This window comes from Phoxinus phoxinus (genome assembly GCF_949152265.1).
Source record: "Phoxinus phoxinus genome assembly, chromosome: 18".
Classification (NCBI taxonomy): Eukaryota; Metazoa; Chordata; class Actinopteri; order Cypriniformes; family Leuciscidae; genus Phoxinus; species Phoxinus phoxinus.
The window spans coordinates 24,595,823-24,612,590 of NC_136893.1; the positions used below are offsets into that span (position 1 = coordinate 24,595,823).

At 45.3% G+C, this 16,768-nt stretch overlaps 1 protein-coding gene across 4 annotated transcripts in view; it reads right to left on the reverse strand.

Annotated features, from left to right (window-relative positions):
• Nucleotides 1-16,768, reverse strand: part of mitfb (melanocyte inducing transcription factor b) — an 81,432-nt gene that overhangs the window by 13,820 nt on the left and 50,844 nt on the right. For all 4 annotated transcript variants that reach the window (XM_079587520.1, XM_079587522.1, XM_079587521.1 and 1 more), the window contains one exon: nt 1,163-1,393. In XM_079587520.1, coding sequence (XP_079443646.1) covers nt 1,163-1,393 — 231 coding nt within the window. The remainder of the gene's footprint in view (nt 1-1,162; nt 1,394-16,768) is intronic.

Genomic DNA, 16,768 nt, shown 5'->3' on the forward strand with positions numbered 1-16,768 from the left:
ATATATTTTTTTTTTCATCCGATTTGATAGTTAGCCTAACGTGTGTATGTTAGTGAATGCCAATCATTCGTAAATATGGCGCGCGTTAACGCTCATCCACAATTAGCATAATCCCCGCCCATGAGTTACAACTATGTAAATCACGTGTCCAGGAACGCTGTGGACTCTTCTGGACTCCATCTCAGGTTTGGCTCCAGTATATTGAATAAATGCAAAAGAGACCAATAGGCCATATGCCTAATAATAAATATTAGCCAGCTAAAAAATGCCAGGCGCTCTTCTGAAAATGGCCAGCTAGTGGCACTCGCGAGCGCTTTGGAGGAGCAGCTGGTTCCTATGATAAGGAAAATGCCAGGCAGTATGTTATCTCATTTTGAAGAATATTACTGAATATAAAAAATGCAGTAACCATCAATATTAACTTCTCCATTGTTGTCAGTCATTGTACAAGGAGGACGGTTGTTGGCTGGTATTTGTCCCGCCCTTCCTCAACTGTGATTGGACGGCTGGGTAAAAAGTGACAGTGACGAATGCAGCGCTTTACCTAAAGTTACACAGTTTTCAACTCTCATCAACAAAATAAAAAAGACAAACAGGTCATAAAGGGATGGACATGGTCAGCAACAATACTCAGGTCAGATGTGGTGTTTAATCGATGCTCAATTAGTACTAAGAGGCGCAAAGTGTGCCAAGATAAAATCCCACACAGCATTACACCACCAGCAGCAGAACCGCTGACACAAGGCAGGATGGGTCCATGCTTTCATGTTGTTTACATCACAATAAGTTAATATAATATTTCTTACAGTTTATTATTCATCATTGCTAACGTTAGTTAATAAATGTAAACCTGCCCATCCATTAAATAATATGGTAACACTTTACAATAAGGTTTCATTTGTTAGCATTATTTCATGTATTAACTAGCATGAACTAACCATGAACAATACATTTGTTACAGTATTTATTAATCTTTGTTAACGTCCATTTAATAAAAATACAGCTGTTCATTGTTTGTTCATGTTAGTTCACAGTGCAAATACAAGTTTTGATTTTAATAATGTATAAGTAAATGTTGAAATTACTGTTATCTGAAGTGTTACCCAATATTTTCAGAAGGGGTTGAAGTAAAATAGTTTCAGCGAAGCGGTGTCGTCGTTACCTCTTTCTCGCAGTTGGAGTTGAGTGTCAGTAAGGCCATAGGACTGTTGGGGGCGCTGTTGCCCGGCCCCGGAGGCATTCCCCCGTGATCGCTGGCCTGGCTGGGACACGGCAAGCTCAACGCCTGCGACCCGAGCTCTCCTCCCAGTGTGGTGGACAGATACGCCTTCACCTGCTGCCTCTGAGCCTGCTGGATGTGGTACTTAGTGGGATTTTCCAGATGCGTTTGAACCTTGAGACACAGAGAGAGAGGAAGAGTTTAGCCCCTTTCACACATCGCGTTGATCCCGGGAAATTGCCGCGAAATTGCCAGAGTGCCTTCTGTGTGAATGCAAACACGGCCCGGGATCGATCCCGGGTTGGGGACCTACGGTAGTAACATTGCCGGGATCAGTCCTGTGTGATGAAAAGCCAGGACCAATGCCATACATACAACCGGCACATCCGGGAACTTAACTGTCAATTTCGTAACCGCCCCTTTTTAGGGGAAAACAAACCAGACTTTCCATAGACTTCAATACAAAATAGCGGCACAAAACAATGTACGTACACAGCCGGCAGACGTGTATAACTTCAGAAATCACTTAGATGAAATATGTTGAGTAATTATATGTCCCTTCATTCTACCAGCGTCAAACAACCCCACCTAGTGGCCAGAAGTGTCTTACCCGGACATTTACCTGTGCCTCATCGAGTCACCAGGTAGCCAGTGAATGATTTTACTTCGGTTTTAAGAAGTAACCATCTTTAAATGTATATATTATGTCTTTATATTTAGAGTAGCTACTGAGTGCACAAGGAATACATTTTAATTTTGGGGTTTTTACAAATATTATTGGTGCACCCAACCACACAACAACTCTTTGGCGTGTTTGCCCTGAACCTTTTCAGAGACGTTCTATGACGCTACGCTGGTTGTGCGTATAAGGGTTGTGTCGTAATCATGACGCACGTGCCATCGCGCGACTCTGTTGCTCTTAGAAGAAAGTTTGTGTCGTCATCAACAAAGAAAGAACGAATGTCTGCAAACTGGAACGAAGCAGAGACCGGGAGCTCCTCACTATCCGCGCTGAAGCTGAGAGCGTTCGCCAGCTTTGTGGAACGGTACGCCATGCGTAAGTGTACATGAGTTCGACGCGTACGTTACACGTCCTGACGTCACGTGTCTTTACGGGATCTTACCGGGATGTGTGTGAACGCACTCACAGATCCCGGAAAATCACTGGCAGTGTGAATGAACCAAAATCAAACGATCCCGGGACAAATCCCTGGTCACATTATCCGCGTATTTTGTGTGAAAGGGGCTTTAGCATCACAGTTCACTGAACGCTAAGTAATGGCACATTACACATGACGTTCTCCAGAAAGAACGATGTGCTGTGAACGAATCCTTGACCTTGAACAAAGACTGTTTGACCAACTGAAGCTATTATCTATTAAATTGACTTGACCGATAATAATTGCAGATGGTTGTGCCTAAAAAGGGGTGAAAAAACAGATTAGTTTTGCCTGTTGAACAATTAGTGCAAGACACAACAAAACACTACTGACGTTGTGCTGTTTTTTTTTTTGGTCAAAATATGGCTTTCTGCTTTTATGAAGCAACTTTGACGTCAGCGTCAGGTTAAAACAATGGAGTCTTTCTGCAGATCCAGAGCAATCACGTCTCCCACCTCCATCCTATTTACAGAAGACAGTCTTTGCCTGTCTAATTCAGGCCAGAGCGGGGTAACTCAGATCTCAGCGCTGTAAACGTGAGAAAGGCTGACGAAACACACGTGCGATCTTTGACAGCTAAACCGCCACATTTCCAGCTGTTCTCTGAGGAATGATAAAGTATGCATGACTAAACTGAATATTAAAGGGGTGGTTCAATATGATTTCACTTTTCTAACTGTAGTTAGTGTGTAATGTTAGTGTGTAATGTTGCTGTTTGAGCATAAACAACATCTGCAAAGTTACAACGCTCAAAGTTCACAGCAAAGGGAGATATTTGCTTTTAAAGAAATCGTTTTTTAAGGACTACAACAAGCGGCTGGTAGGAACTACACAACATTCCTCCCGGGTTAGTGACATCACCAGCCCTATAATTTACATAAACCCCGCCCCCTGAACGTGATTTACAGATTGTCATGACACAATATGCTAATCAATGACTAGAAGACAGTTAACTCCACATCAGCAACATAAATTCATCAACTAACCATTCAGAAATGTCATGTTGCTTCTACATGTTGTCACTTCTTCTTGAGTCTCTCCATCTTTCTGACTCCGGTTTGAACATAAAAGGAAATTTTGACTTTTTCAAAAATGTAAAAGTTGAAATTTTCAGTGCATGTGTGTGTGAGTGCAAACTGTTGTAGCTCCGCCCCCTGTGCCAGGAGCAGCAGCTCATTTGCATTTAAAGGGACAGACACAAAAATGGTGCGATTTTGCGAATCCGCAAAAAGTGACTTTAACATGCTATATAAAAATATCTGAGGTATTTTGAGCTAAAATTTCACACACACACTCTGGGGACATCAGTGACTTATTTTACATCTTGTGAAAAGGGCATTTTACCACCCCTTTAACAATATAACAACACTCACTCTAAAAAAGTCAGGAACAAAAGGCTCTGAAAATTGCATTGATGTAAGAGTTAGGCTTAAAGGAAATGTCTGTAAACTGAAAGATGTCCAGGCTTGATGAAAATAAATTGTGTGTGAATGTGTCGGTTCAAGCGCAAGAAAATGTGAAAGACGAACCATTTCAGTATTTGCATGCTTTCTGAGACGTGGCTTTCTGGGTGAGCTGGGAGCACAAAACTTCTCAAACAGTGAGTACATAGTACAATACTTAAATTGGCGAAGCTTAAAAACACGTGCTAATGATAAACTTTTGTGGCGATGCAGCAATGGCCCGATCGGGTAAGTGACAGATCCCTCTACTGTCCCGAGCGCTGTTCACACTGACCCCGGGTCATTGGCCAGTCCTTAATGTCGAGTCCTTCATTTATTAATGGTGCTTGCCTATAGGCAAAGCAACATTAGTGTTCTCTTGCATACTTATTACTGGTGCTTGCTTTAGCAAGGCAACAGTATTGTTATTGCTCATACTTATTAATGGTGCTTGCCTATAGGCAAAGCAACATTAGTGTTATCTTGCATACTTATTATTCTTCCACACAAAAGTTCGGCGCGTAACTCGCCCCGCACCGTTTGTCACAGACCCCTGAGTGAGGTGTCAAAACGACCGGCTCATTGAGGAGAGGTGTGCTATATCTTTTCTAAGCGATCGGGTGTACGATGTTCGCACAGCGGACGAAAAAGCGGCCCAAAAAGTCCCATTGACTTAACATTGCGGAATTTTCAGAAATTCAAATCCCAACTGTCATTTTTCACACACACAGACACAAAGGGCCTGACACCCCTGCATGTCTCCCCCTCTCTCTCCCTCAGAGGATTTATATTATCAAGCAGCCAATAAGTAATGGCCTAAAATCTTCATAGCCACACCATAGCAACCAGTTACAGCACCCTAGCAACCATAGGCTATAGGCACGAGGCCGCAGGCCTCGTGCACTCATTATAATGCACTCGTTTAATAGAGATTTTAAATACTCTATAAAAACTCACTCGTAGGCACGAGGCCGCAGGCCGAGTGCCTAACCTTAGCCCTAACCCCATAGTAACCGTTGAATAAGTTGCCCCATAGTAAAAGTTGCACCCCTGGGGGGCAGGACCGGCCCAAAGTTGCCCCAATAAAGTACTATGGTGTAGGACAGCCCATGAAATGGGCTGTCCTACACCATAGTAAGCGATATTCTATTGAACATAACTCTGGATCACATTTGAAGAGGCTGTTAGGCTCTGTAACAACTTACCACACAATGGGGTAAAAGTTGCACCCCTGGGGGGCAGGACCGGCCCAAAGTTGCCCCAATGAAGTACTATGGTGTAGGACAGCCCATGAAATGGGCTGTCCTACACCATAGAAACCGCATTTGTATTGAACATAACTCTGGATCAGTGTCATAGAGACAAGGGGGCGGGCTCATTTTACTCAGACGACCAATCAGTCTCTCAGGATCATTGTGAAACTTTCAAGCCACGCCCTAGCAACCATTTAGAGCAACTTAGCAACAAGTTCCATAGACGTCCATTGAAAGACATCAAAGGGATATCTCAGGATATAAGTGTCATAGAAACATGAGGGTGGGCTCGTTTGACTCGGGGCAGCAAACAGCCAATCCCCAATCACCTCAACACATCCTAGCCCCTCCCTAGCAACCATTGTCGAGCACCTTAGCAACCAAAATCCAAATAGGGATATCTTCCATTCTGAATGTCACAGAGACGTGGGAGTTGGTTTATATCATTCATACTGACAAGCAGCCTTTGGAGTTTCATGATTGGCAGCTGCCAAACCACTCCCTAGCAACAAAAGAGAGTACCCTAGCAACCATTTTGCAAGACCTATATCTCTGCATCAAAACATCGTATAGAGATGGGGGTTGGTTTATACATTCACACTGACTTTGGAGCTTCATGATTGGCAAATGCCAAGACACTCCCTAGCAACCAAACAGATTACCCTAGCAACCGTTTTGCAAGGCGTATATCTCTGCATCAGAACATCGTATAGAGATGGGGGTTGGCTCTTTTGACTCATGCTAGCAAACAGGACTTGCTACATGCTACACATGCTAGCAGTGAATAGCTACATGCTAATTTTGATTAGCTAAGTGCTAAATCATGCCAAGAAAATGCTACAAACTCCATAGTAACCATCTGTGACAACTACCAACCACCTAGTAACACCATAGCAACTACCCAGAATACCCTAGCAACTGCCTACAACGCCCTAGCAACCACCCAGAACACCCTAGCAACTGCCTAGCAACACCCTAGCAACCACCCAGAACACCCTAGCAACCGCCTAGCAACCACCCAGAACACCCTAGCAACCGCCTAGCAACACCCTAGCAACCACATAGCAACCACCCAGAACACCCTAGCAACCGCCTAGCAACACCCTAGCAACCACATAGCAACCAACCAGAACACCCTAGCAACTGCCTAGCAACCACCCAGAACACCCTAGCAACCACCCAAACAACATGAATAAGCCATATCTCAGCAGCAGAACATCGTACAGACATGGTTGTTGGCTCGTATGCAATCGTGTACCACACTCTAGCAACCGAGTGTCGAGTTTTGCCACTGCAAGCACCATTCACATTTTCTTCTGGAAATTTATTAATGGTGCTTGCCTATAGGCAAAGCAACATTAGTGTTATCTTGCATACTTATTATTCTTCCACACAAAAGTTCGGCGCGTAACTCGCCCCGCACCGTTTGTCACAGACCCCTGAGTGAGGTGTCAAAACGACCGGCTCATTGAGGAGAGGTGTGCTATATCTTTTCTAAGCGATCGGGTGTACGATGTTCGCACAGCGGACGAAAAAGCGGCCCAAAAAGTCCCATTGACTTAACATTGCGGAATTTTCAGAAATTCAAATCCCAACTGTCATTTTTCACACACACAGACACAAAGGGCCTGACACCCCTGCATGTCTCCCCCTCTCTCTCCCTCAGAGGATTTATATTATCCAGCAGCCAATAAGTAATGGCCTAAAATCTTCATAGCCACACCATAGCAACCAGTTACAGCACCCTAGCAACCATAGGCTATAGGCACGAGGCCGCAGGCCTCGTGCACTCATTATAATGCACTCGTTTAATAGAGATTTTAAATACTCTATAAAAACTCACTCATAGGCACGAGGCCGCAGGCCGAGTGCCTAACCTTAGCCCTAAGCCCATAGTAACCATCTGTGGTGCCCTAGCAACCACCCAGAACACCCTAGCAACTGCCTAGCAATCTCTGGATAGAAGTGTCATAGAAACACGAGGGTGGGCTCGTTTGACTCGGGGCAGAAAACAGCCAATCCTGAATAGCCTCAACACTTCCTAGCCCCTCCCTAGCAACCATTGTTGAGCCCCTTAGCAACCAAAATTCACAGACTCATAGCTCAGAGCAAGGATGTCGCAGAAACGTGTAATTTGGCACATTTAAAGAGACTGGCAGGCTCTGTAAGAACATACCACACAATGGGGTAAAAGTTGCACCCCTGGGGGGCAGGAGGGGCCCAAAGTTGCCCCAATGAAGTACTATGGTGTAGGACAGCCCATGAAATGGGCTGTCCTACACCATAGAAACCGCATTTGTATTGAATATAACTCTGGATCACATTTGAAGAGGCTGGTAGGCTCTGTAACAAAATACCACACAATGGGGTAAAAGTTGCACCCCTGGTTGGCAGGCCTGGCCCAAAGTTGCCCCATTCACATACTATGGTGTAGGACAGCCCATGAAATGGGCTGTCCTACACCATAGAAACCGCATTTGTATTGAATATAACTCTGGATCACAGTGTCATAGAGACAAGGGGGCGGGCTCATTTTACTCAGACGACCAATCCGTCTCTCAGGATCATTGTGAAGCTTTCAAGCCACGCCCTAGCAACCATTTAGAGCAACTTAGCAACAAGCTCCATAGACTTCTATTGAAAGACATCAAAGGGATATCTCAGGAGATAAGTGTCATAGAAACATGAGGGTGGGCTCGTTTGACTCGGGGCAGCAAACAGCCAATCCTCAATCACCTCAACACATCCTAGCCCCTCCCTAGCAACCATTGTCGAGCACCTTAGCAACCAAAATCCAAAGAGGGATATCTTCCATTCTGAATGTCACAGAGACGTGGCAGTTGGTTTATATCATTCATACTGACAAGCAGCCTTTGGAGTTTCATTATTGACAGCTGCCAAGCCACTCCCTAGCAACAAAATAGAGTACCCTAGCAACCATTTTGCAAGACCTATATCTCTGCATCAAAACATCGTATAGAGATGGGGGTTGGTTTATACATTCACACTGACTTTGGAGCTTCATGATTGGCAGCTGCCAAGCCACTCCCTAGCAACCAAACAGATTACCCTAGCAACCGTTTTGCAAGGCGTATATCTCTGCATCAGAACATCGTATAGAGATGGGGGTTGGCTCTTTTGACTCATGCTAGCAAACAGGACTTGCTACATGCTACACATGCTAGCAGTGAATAGCTACATGCTAATATTGATTAGCTAAGTGCTAAATCATGCCAATAAAATGCTACAAACTCCATAGTAACCGTCTGTGACAACTACCAAACACCTAGTAACACCATAGCAACGACCCAGAATACCCTAGCAACTGCCTAGCAACGCCCTAGCAACCACCCAGAATACCCTAGCAACCGCCTAGGAACGCCCATAACACCCTAGCAACCGCCTAGCAACCACCCAGAACACCCTAGCAACTGCCTAGTAACCGCCTAGCAACCACCCAGAACACCCTAGCAACCACCTAGTAACCACACAGAACACCCTAGCAACCGCCTAGCAACCACCCAGAACACCCTAGCAACCAACCGAACAACACGAATAAGCCATATCTCAGCAGCAGAACATCGTACAGACATGGTTGTTGGCTCGTATGCAATCATGTACCACACTCTAGCAACCGAGTGTCGAGTTTTGCCACTGCAAGCACCATTCACATTTTCTTCTGGAAATGTACGTTCTAGTTAATGGTGCTTGCCTATAGGCAAAGCAACATTAGTGTTCTCTTGCATACTTATTTTTCTTCTTATTATTATTCCACACAAAAGTTTGGCGCGAAACTCGCCCCGCACCGTTTGTCACAGACCCCTGAGTGAGGTGTCAAAACGACCGGCTCATTGAGGAGAGGTGTGCTATATCTTTTCTAAGCGATCGGGTGTACGATGTTCGCACAGCGGACGAAAAAGCGGCCAAAAAAGTCCCATTGACTTAACATTGCGGAATTTTCAGAAATTCAAATCCCAACTGTCATTTTTCACACACACAGACACAAAGGGCCTGACACCCCTGCATGTCTCCCCCTCTCTCTCCCTCAGAGGATTTATATTATCCAGCAGCCAATAAGTAATGGCCTAAAATCTTCATAGCCACACCATAGCAACCAGTTACAGCACCCTAGCAACCATAAGCTATAGGCACGAGGCCGCAGGCCTCGTGCACTCATTATAATGCACTTGTTTAATAGAGATTTTAAATACTCTATAAAAACTCACTCATAGGCACTCATTATAATGCACTCGTTTAATAGAGATTTTAAATACTCTGCGGCCGAGTGCCTAACCTTAGCCCTAACCCCATAGTAACCATCTGTGAAAACTACCAACCACCTAGTAACACCATAGCAACCAGTTACAGCACCCAAGCAACCATAGGCTATAGGCACGAGGCCGCAGGCCTCGTGCACTCATTATAATGCACTCGTTTAATAACACAACCACTCAAAATACCTTAGAACTCCCTAGCAACACCCTAGCAACTACCCAAAATACCTTAGAACTCCCTAGCAACACCATAGCAACCACCCAAAACACCTTAAAACACCCTAGGAACCACCCATAACACCCTAGCAACCACCCAAAATACCTTAGAACTCCCTAGCAACACCATAGCAACCACCCAAAATACCTCATAACTCCCTAGCAACCACCCAAAATACCTCAGAACTCCCTAGTAACACCGTAGCAACCACCCAAAATACCTTAGAACTCCCTAGCAACACCCTAGCAACCACCCAAAATACCTCAGAACTCCCTAGCAACCACCCAGAACACCCTAGCAACTGCCTAGCAACCACCCAGAACACCCTAGCAACCGCCTAGCAACCACCCAGAACACCCTAGCAACTGCCTAGTAACCACCTAGAACACCCTAGCAACTGCCTAGCAACCACCCAAAACACCCTAGTAACCACCCAGAACACCCTAGCAACCAACCCAAAACATGAATAAGCCATATCTCAGCAGCAGAACATCGTACAGACATGGTTGTTGGCTCGTATGCAATCATGTACCACACTCTAGCAACCGAGTGGTGAGTTTTGCCACTGCAAGCACCATTCACATTTTCTTCTGGAAATGTACGTTCTAGTTATTATTATTCTTCCACACAAAAGTTTGGCGCGTAACTTGCCCCGCACCGTTTGTCACAGACCCCTGAGTGAGGTGTCAAATCGACCGGCCCATTGAGGAGAGGTGTGCTATATCTTTTCTAAGCGATCGGGTGTACGATGTTCGCACAGCGGACGAAAAAGCGGCCAAAAAAGTCCCATTGACTTAACATTGCGGAATTTTCAGAAATTCAAATCCCAACTGTCATTTTTCACACACACAGACACAAAGGGCCTGACACCCCTGCATGTCTCCCCCTCTCTCTCCCTCAGAGGATTTATATTATCCAGCAGCCAATAAGTAATGGCCTAAAATCTTCATAGCCACACCATAGCAACCAGTTACAGCACCCTAGCAACCATAGGCTATAGGCACGAGGCCGCAGGCCTCGTGCACTCATTATAATGCACTTGTTTAATAGAGATTTTAAATACTCTATAAAAACTCACTCATAGGCACTCATTATAATGCACTCGTTTAATAGAGATTTTAAATACTCTGCGGCCGAGTGCCTAACCTTAGCCCTAACCCCATAGTAACCATCTGTGAAAACTACCAACCACCTAGTAACACCATAGCAACCACCAAAAATACCTTAGCAACCGCCTAGAAATGTCCTAGCAATCACCCAAATACCCTAACAACCACCCAGAAAACCTTAGCAATTGCCTAGAAACCACCCGGAACACCCTAGCAACCACCCAAAATACCTTAGAACTCCCTAGCAACCACCCAAAATACCTTAGAACTCCCTAGCAACACCATAGCAACCGCCCAAAACACCTTAGAACACCCTAGCAACCACCCATAACACCCTAACAACCACCCAAAATACCTCAGAACTCCCTAGCAACACCATAGCAACCACTCAAAATACCTTAGAACTCCCTAGCAACACCCTAGCAACCACTCAAAATACCTTAGAACTCCCTAGCAACACCATAGCAACCACCCAAAACACCTTAGAACACCCTAGGAACCACACATAACACCCTAGCAACCACCCAAAATACCTTAGAACTCCCTAGCAACACCATAGCAACCACCCAAAATACCTAAGAACTCCCTAGCAACACCATAGCAACCATCCATAACACCCTAGCAACCACCCAGAACACCCTAGCAACCGCCTAGCAACACCCTAGCAACCACCCAGAACACCCTAGCAACGACCCGAACAACATGAATAAGCCATATCTCAGCAGCAGAACATCGTACAGACATGGTTGTTGGCTCGTATGCAATCATGTACCACACTCTAGCAACCGAGTGTCGAGTTTTGCCACTGCAAGCACCATTCACATTTTCTTCTGGAAATGTACGTTCTAGTTACGATTATTCTTATTCTTTTTATTCTGGACAAAGTTCGGCGCGAAACTCGCCCCGCACCGTTTGTCACAGACCCCTGAGTGAGGTGTCAAATCGACCGGCCCATTGAGGAGAGGTGTGCTATATCTTTTCTAAGCGATCGGGTGTACGATGTTCGTACAGCGGACGAAAAAGCGGCCAAAAAAGTCCCATTGACTTAACATTGCGGAATTTTCAGAAATTCAAATCCCAACTGTCATTTTTCACACACACAGACACAAAGGGCCTGACACCCCTGCATGTCTCCCCCTCTCTCTCCCTCAGAGGATTTATATTATCCAGCAGCCAATAAGTAATGGCCTAAAATCTTCATAGCCACACCATAGCAACCAGTTACAGCACCCTAGCAACCATAGGCTATAGGCACGAGGCCGCAGGCCTCGTGCACTCATTATAATGCACTCGTTTAATAGAGATTTTAAATACTCTATAAAAACTCACTCGTAGGCACGAGGCCGCAGGCCGAGTGCCTAACCTTAGCCCTAACCCCATAGTAACCATCTGTGAAAACTACCAACCACCTAGTAACACCATAGCAACCAGTTACAGCACCCTAGCAACCATAGGCTATAGGCACGAGGCCGCAGGCCTCGTGCACTCATTATAATGCACTCATTTAATAACACAACCACTCAAAACACCTTAGAACTCCCTAGCAACCAACCAAAATACCTTAGAACTCCCTAGCAACACCATAGCAACCACCCAAAACACCTTAAAACACCCTAGGAACCACCCATAACACCCTAGCAACCACCCAAAATACCTTAGAACTCCCTAGCAACACCATAGCAACCACCAAAAATACCTCATAACTCCCTAGCAACACCATAGCAACCACCCAAAACACCTTAGAACACCCTAGCAACCACCCATAACACCCTAGCAACCACCCAAAATACCTCAGAACTCCCTAGCAACACCATAGCAACCACTCAAAATACCTTAGAACTCCCTAGCAACCACCCAAAATACCTAACAACTCCCTAGCAACACCATAGCAACCACCCATAACACCCTAGCAACCACCCAAAATACCCTAGCAACCACACAGAACACCATAGCAACCACCCAGAACACCCTAGCAACCACCCAGAACACCCTAGCAACCGCCCAGCAACCACCCAGAACACCCTAGCAACCACTCAGAACACCCTAGCAACTGCCTAGCAACCACCCAGAACACCCTAGCAACTGCCTAGCAACCACCCAGAACACCCTAGCAACCGCCTAGCAACCACCCAGAACATCCTAGCAACCACTCAGAACACCCTAGCAACGACCCGAACAACTTGAATAAGCCATATCTCAGCAGCAGAACATCGTACAGACATGGTTGTTGGCTCGTATGCAATCATGTACCACACTCTAGCAACCGAGTGTCGAGTTTTGCCACTGCAAGCACCATTCACATTTTCTTCTGGAAATGTACGTTCTAGTTAAGTTGGCTTGTGAAAGCCAATTTATTGAAATCCTATTTAAACTTATTAATGGTGCTTGCCTATAGGCAAAGCAACATTAGTGTTCTCTTGCATACTTATTTTTAATGGTGCTTGCCTATAGGCAAAGCAACATTAGTGTTCTCTTGCATACTTATTATTTTTTTTATTCTTATTATTCTGGACAAAGTTCGGCGCGAAACTCGCCCCGCACCGTTTGTCACAGACCCCTGAGTGAGGTGTCAAATCGACCGGCCCATTGAGGAGAGGTGTGCTATATCTTTTCTAAGCGATCGGGTGTACGATGTTCGCGCAGCGGATGAAAAAGCGGCCAAAAAAGTCCCATTGACTTAACATTGCGGAATTTTCAGAAATTCAAATCCCAACTGTCATTTTTCACACACACAGACACAAAGGGCCTGTGCCCGGTTGCATAAAGCACCTTAAGTGAAATTTTCCCTTAAGTTTGCCCTTATGTTTCCCTTAAACCTAAGGGTGTTGCAGAAAAATACCCTTAAGTGTTACTTAACGGTTTTTTTAAGTGAAACGTCATAAACACTTAGAATTTCCCTTAAATGCTGTTTTTTCACTTAAGTAATCCCTTAAAAAGCGTTAAGTGTTGCATAAAACCCCTTAACGGTCATTTCCCTAAGTATAACTTAAGGTTTGGAAATCGTAACCTTAAGAGTAACGCGGACAAAAAATAAGACGACATGGCTGAATTTATGGAACGAGCTGAAGATAATTATGTGCCAAGAATAATTTTTAGGGATAGGGAGAACCCTATTGTTGCATGAATACCGCTTTGATCGACGCGCAATATTTGACATCACTAACAAACTAGGCGACGACCTTGACCGTGTCACACATCGCAACCACTCTTTACCTGCGGTGTTACAACTGCTTATAGCACTGCGTTTTTTTGCAACTGGGAGTTTTCAGACGATAGTGGGAGATGTTTTCCACGTTCATAAATCGTCTGTCAGCAGAGTGGTTCACCGGGTTGCGGGGGCTATTTCCCGCTTGTGTTAGTGTTTTGCGTATCTATGGCAACAACAGACTTTTATAACGTGAATCCAGGATCGCTGTCGTGAAACACTTAAATGTTTCCCTTACCTAAGAGAATCGTTTAAGAGATTATATGCAACACCCTTAAGTTATTCTCTTAGGTAAGGGGAAATCGCCCCTTAAGTGTCATACTTAAGGGAAAAACTTAAGGTGCTTTATGCAACCGGGCACTGACACCCCTGCATGTCTCCCCCTCTCTCTCCCTCAGAGGATTTATATTATCCAGCAGCCAATAAGTAATGGCCTAAAATCTTCATAGCCACACCATAGCAACCAGTTACAGCACCCTAGCAACCATAGGCTATAGGCACGAGGCCGCAGGCCTCGTGCACTCATTATAATGCACTCGTTTAATAGAGATTTTAAATACTCTATAAAAACTCACTCATAGGCACGAGGCCGCAGGCCTCGTGCACTCATTATAATGCACTCGTTTAATAGAGATTTTAAATACTCTGCGGCCGAGTGCCTAACCTTAGCCCTAACCCCATAGTAACCATCTGTGGAGCCCTAGCAACCACCCTGAAGTCCCTAGCAACTGCCTAGCAACCGCCTAGCAACCACCCAGAACACCCTAGCAACTGCCTAGCCACCACCTAGCAACCACCTAGAATGGCCTAAAATTTTCATAGCCACACCATAGCAACCAGTTACAGCACCCTAGCAACCATAGGCTACAGGCACGAGGCCACAGGCCTCGTGCACTCATTATAATGCACTCGTTTAATAGAGATTTTAAATACTCTGCGGCCGAGTGCCTAACCTTAGCCCTCATAGTAACCATCTGTGAAAACTACCAACCACCTAGTAACACCATAGCAACCACCAAAAATACCTTAGCAACCGCCCTGAACACCCTAGCAACCGCCTAGAAATGTCCTAGCAATCACCCAAATACCCTAACAACCACCCAGAAAACCTTAGCAATTGCCTAGAAACCACCCGGAACACCCTAGCAACCATCCAATATACCTTAGAACTCCCTAGCAACACCCTAGCAACCAACCAAAATACATTAGAACTCCCTAGCAACACCATAGCAACCACCCAAAACACCTTAGAACACCCTAGCAACCACCCATAACACCATAGCAACCACCCAAAATACCTTAGAACTCCCTAGCAACACCATAGCAACCACCCAAAACACCTTAGAACACCCTAGGAACCACACATAACACCCTAGCAACCACAAAAAATACCTCAGAACTCCCTAGCAACACCATAGCAACCACTCAAAATACATTAGAACTCCCTAGCAACACCCTAGCAACCACCCAAAATACCTAAGAACTCCCTAGCAACACCATAGCAACCACCCATAACACCCTAGCAACCACCCAAATACCCTAGCAACCACCCAGAACACCGTAGCAACCACCCAGAACACCCTAGCAACCGCCTAGCAACACCCTAGCAACCACCCAGAACACCCTAGCACCCTAGAACACCACCTGAACAACATGAATAAGCCATATCTCAGCAGCAGAACATCGTACAGACATGGTTGTTTGCTCGTATGCAATCATGTACCACACTCTAGCAACCGGGTCGTGTTTTTTGCCACTGCAAGCACCATTCACATTTTCTTCTGGAAATGTACGTTCTAGTTAATGGTGCTTGCCTATAGGCAAAGCAACATTAGTGTTATTGCTCATACTTATTTTTATTCTTATTCTTATTATTCTGCCGCTTTTTTGGCGCGAAACTCGCCCCGCACCGTTTGTCACAGACCCCTGAGTGAGGTGTCAAATCGACCGGCCCATTGAGGAGAGGTGTGCTATATCTTTTCTAAGCGATCGGGTGTACGATGTTCGCACAGCGGACGAAAAAGCGGCCAAAAAAGTCCCATTGACTTAACATTGCGGAATTTTCAGAAATTCAAATCCCAACTGTCATTTTTCACACACACAGACACAAAGGGCCTGACACCCCTGCATGTCTCCCCCTCTCTCTCCCTCAGAGGATTTATATTATCCAGCAGCCAATAAGTAATGGCCTAAAATCTTCATAGCCACACCATAGCAACCAGTTACAGCACCCTAGCAACCATAGGCTATAGGCACGAGGCCGCAGGCCTCGTGCACTCATTATAATGCACTCGTTTAATAACACAACCACTCAAAATACCTTAGAACTCCCTAGCAACACCCTAGCAACCACCCAAAATACCTTAGAACTCCCTAGCAACACCATAGCAACCACCCAAAACACCTTAGAACACCCTAGCAACCACCCATAACACCCTAACAACCACCCAAAATACCTTAGAACTCCCTAGCAACACCATAGCAACCACCCAAAATACCTCATAACTCCCTAGCAACCACCCAAAATACCTCAGAACTCCCTAGTAACACCATAGCAACCACCCAAAATACCTTAGAACTCCCTAGCAACACCCTAGCAACCACCCAAAATACCTCAGAACTCCCTAGCAACCGCCTAGCAACCACCCAGAACACCCTAGCAACCACCCAGAACACCCTAGCAACTGCCTAGTAACCACCTAGAACACCCTAGCAACTGCCTAGCAACCACCCAAAACACCCTAGTAACCACCCAGAACACCCTAGCAACCAACCCAAAACATGAATAAGCCATACCTCAGCAGCAGAACATCGTACAGACATGGTTGTTGGCTCGTATGCAATCATGTACCACACTCTAGCAACCGAGTGGTGAGTTTTGCCACTGCA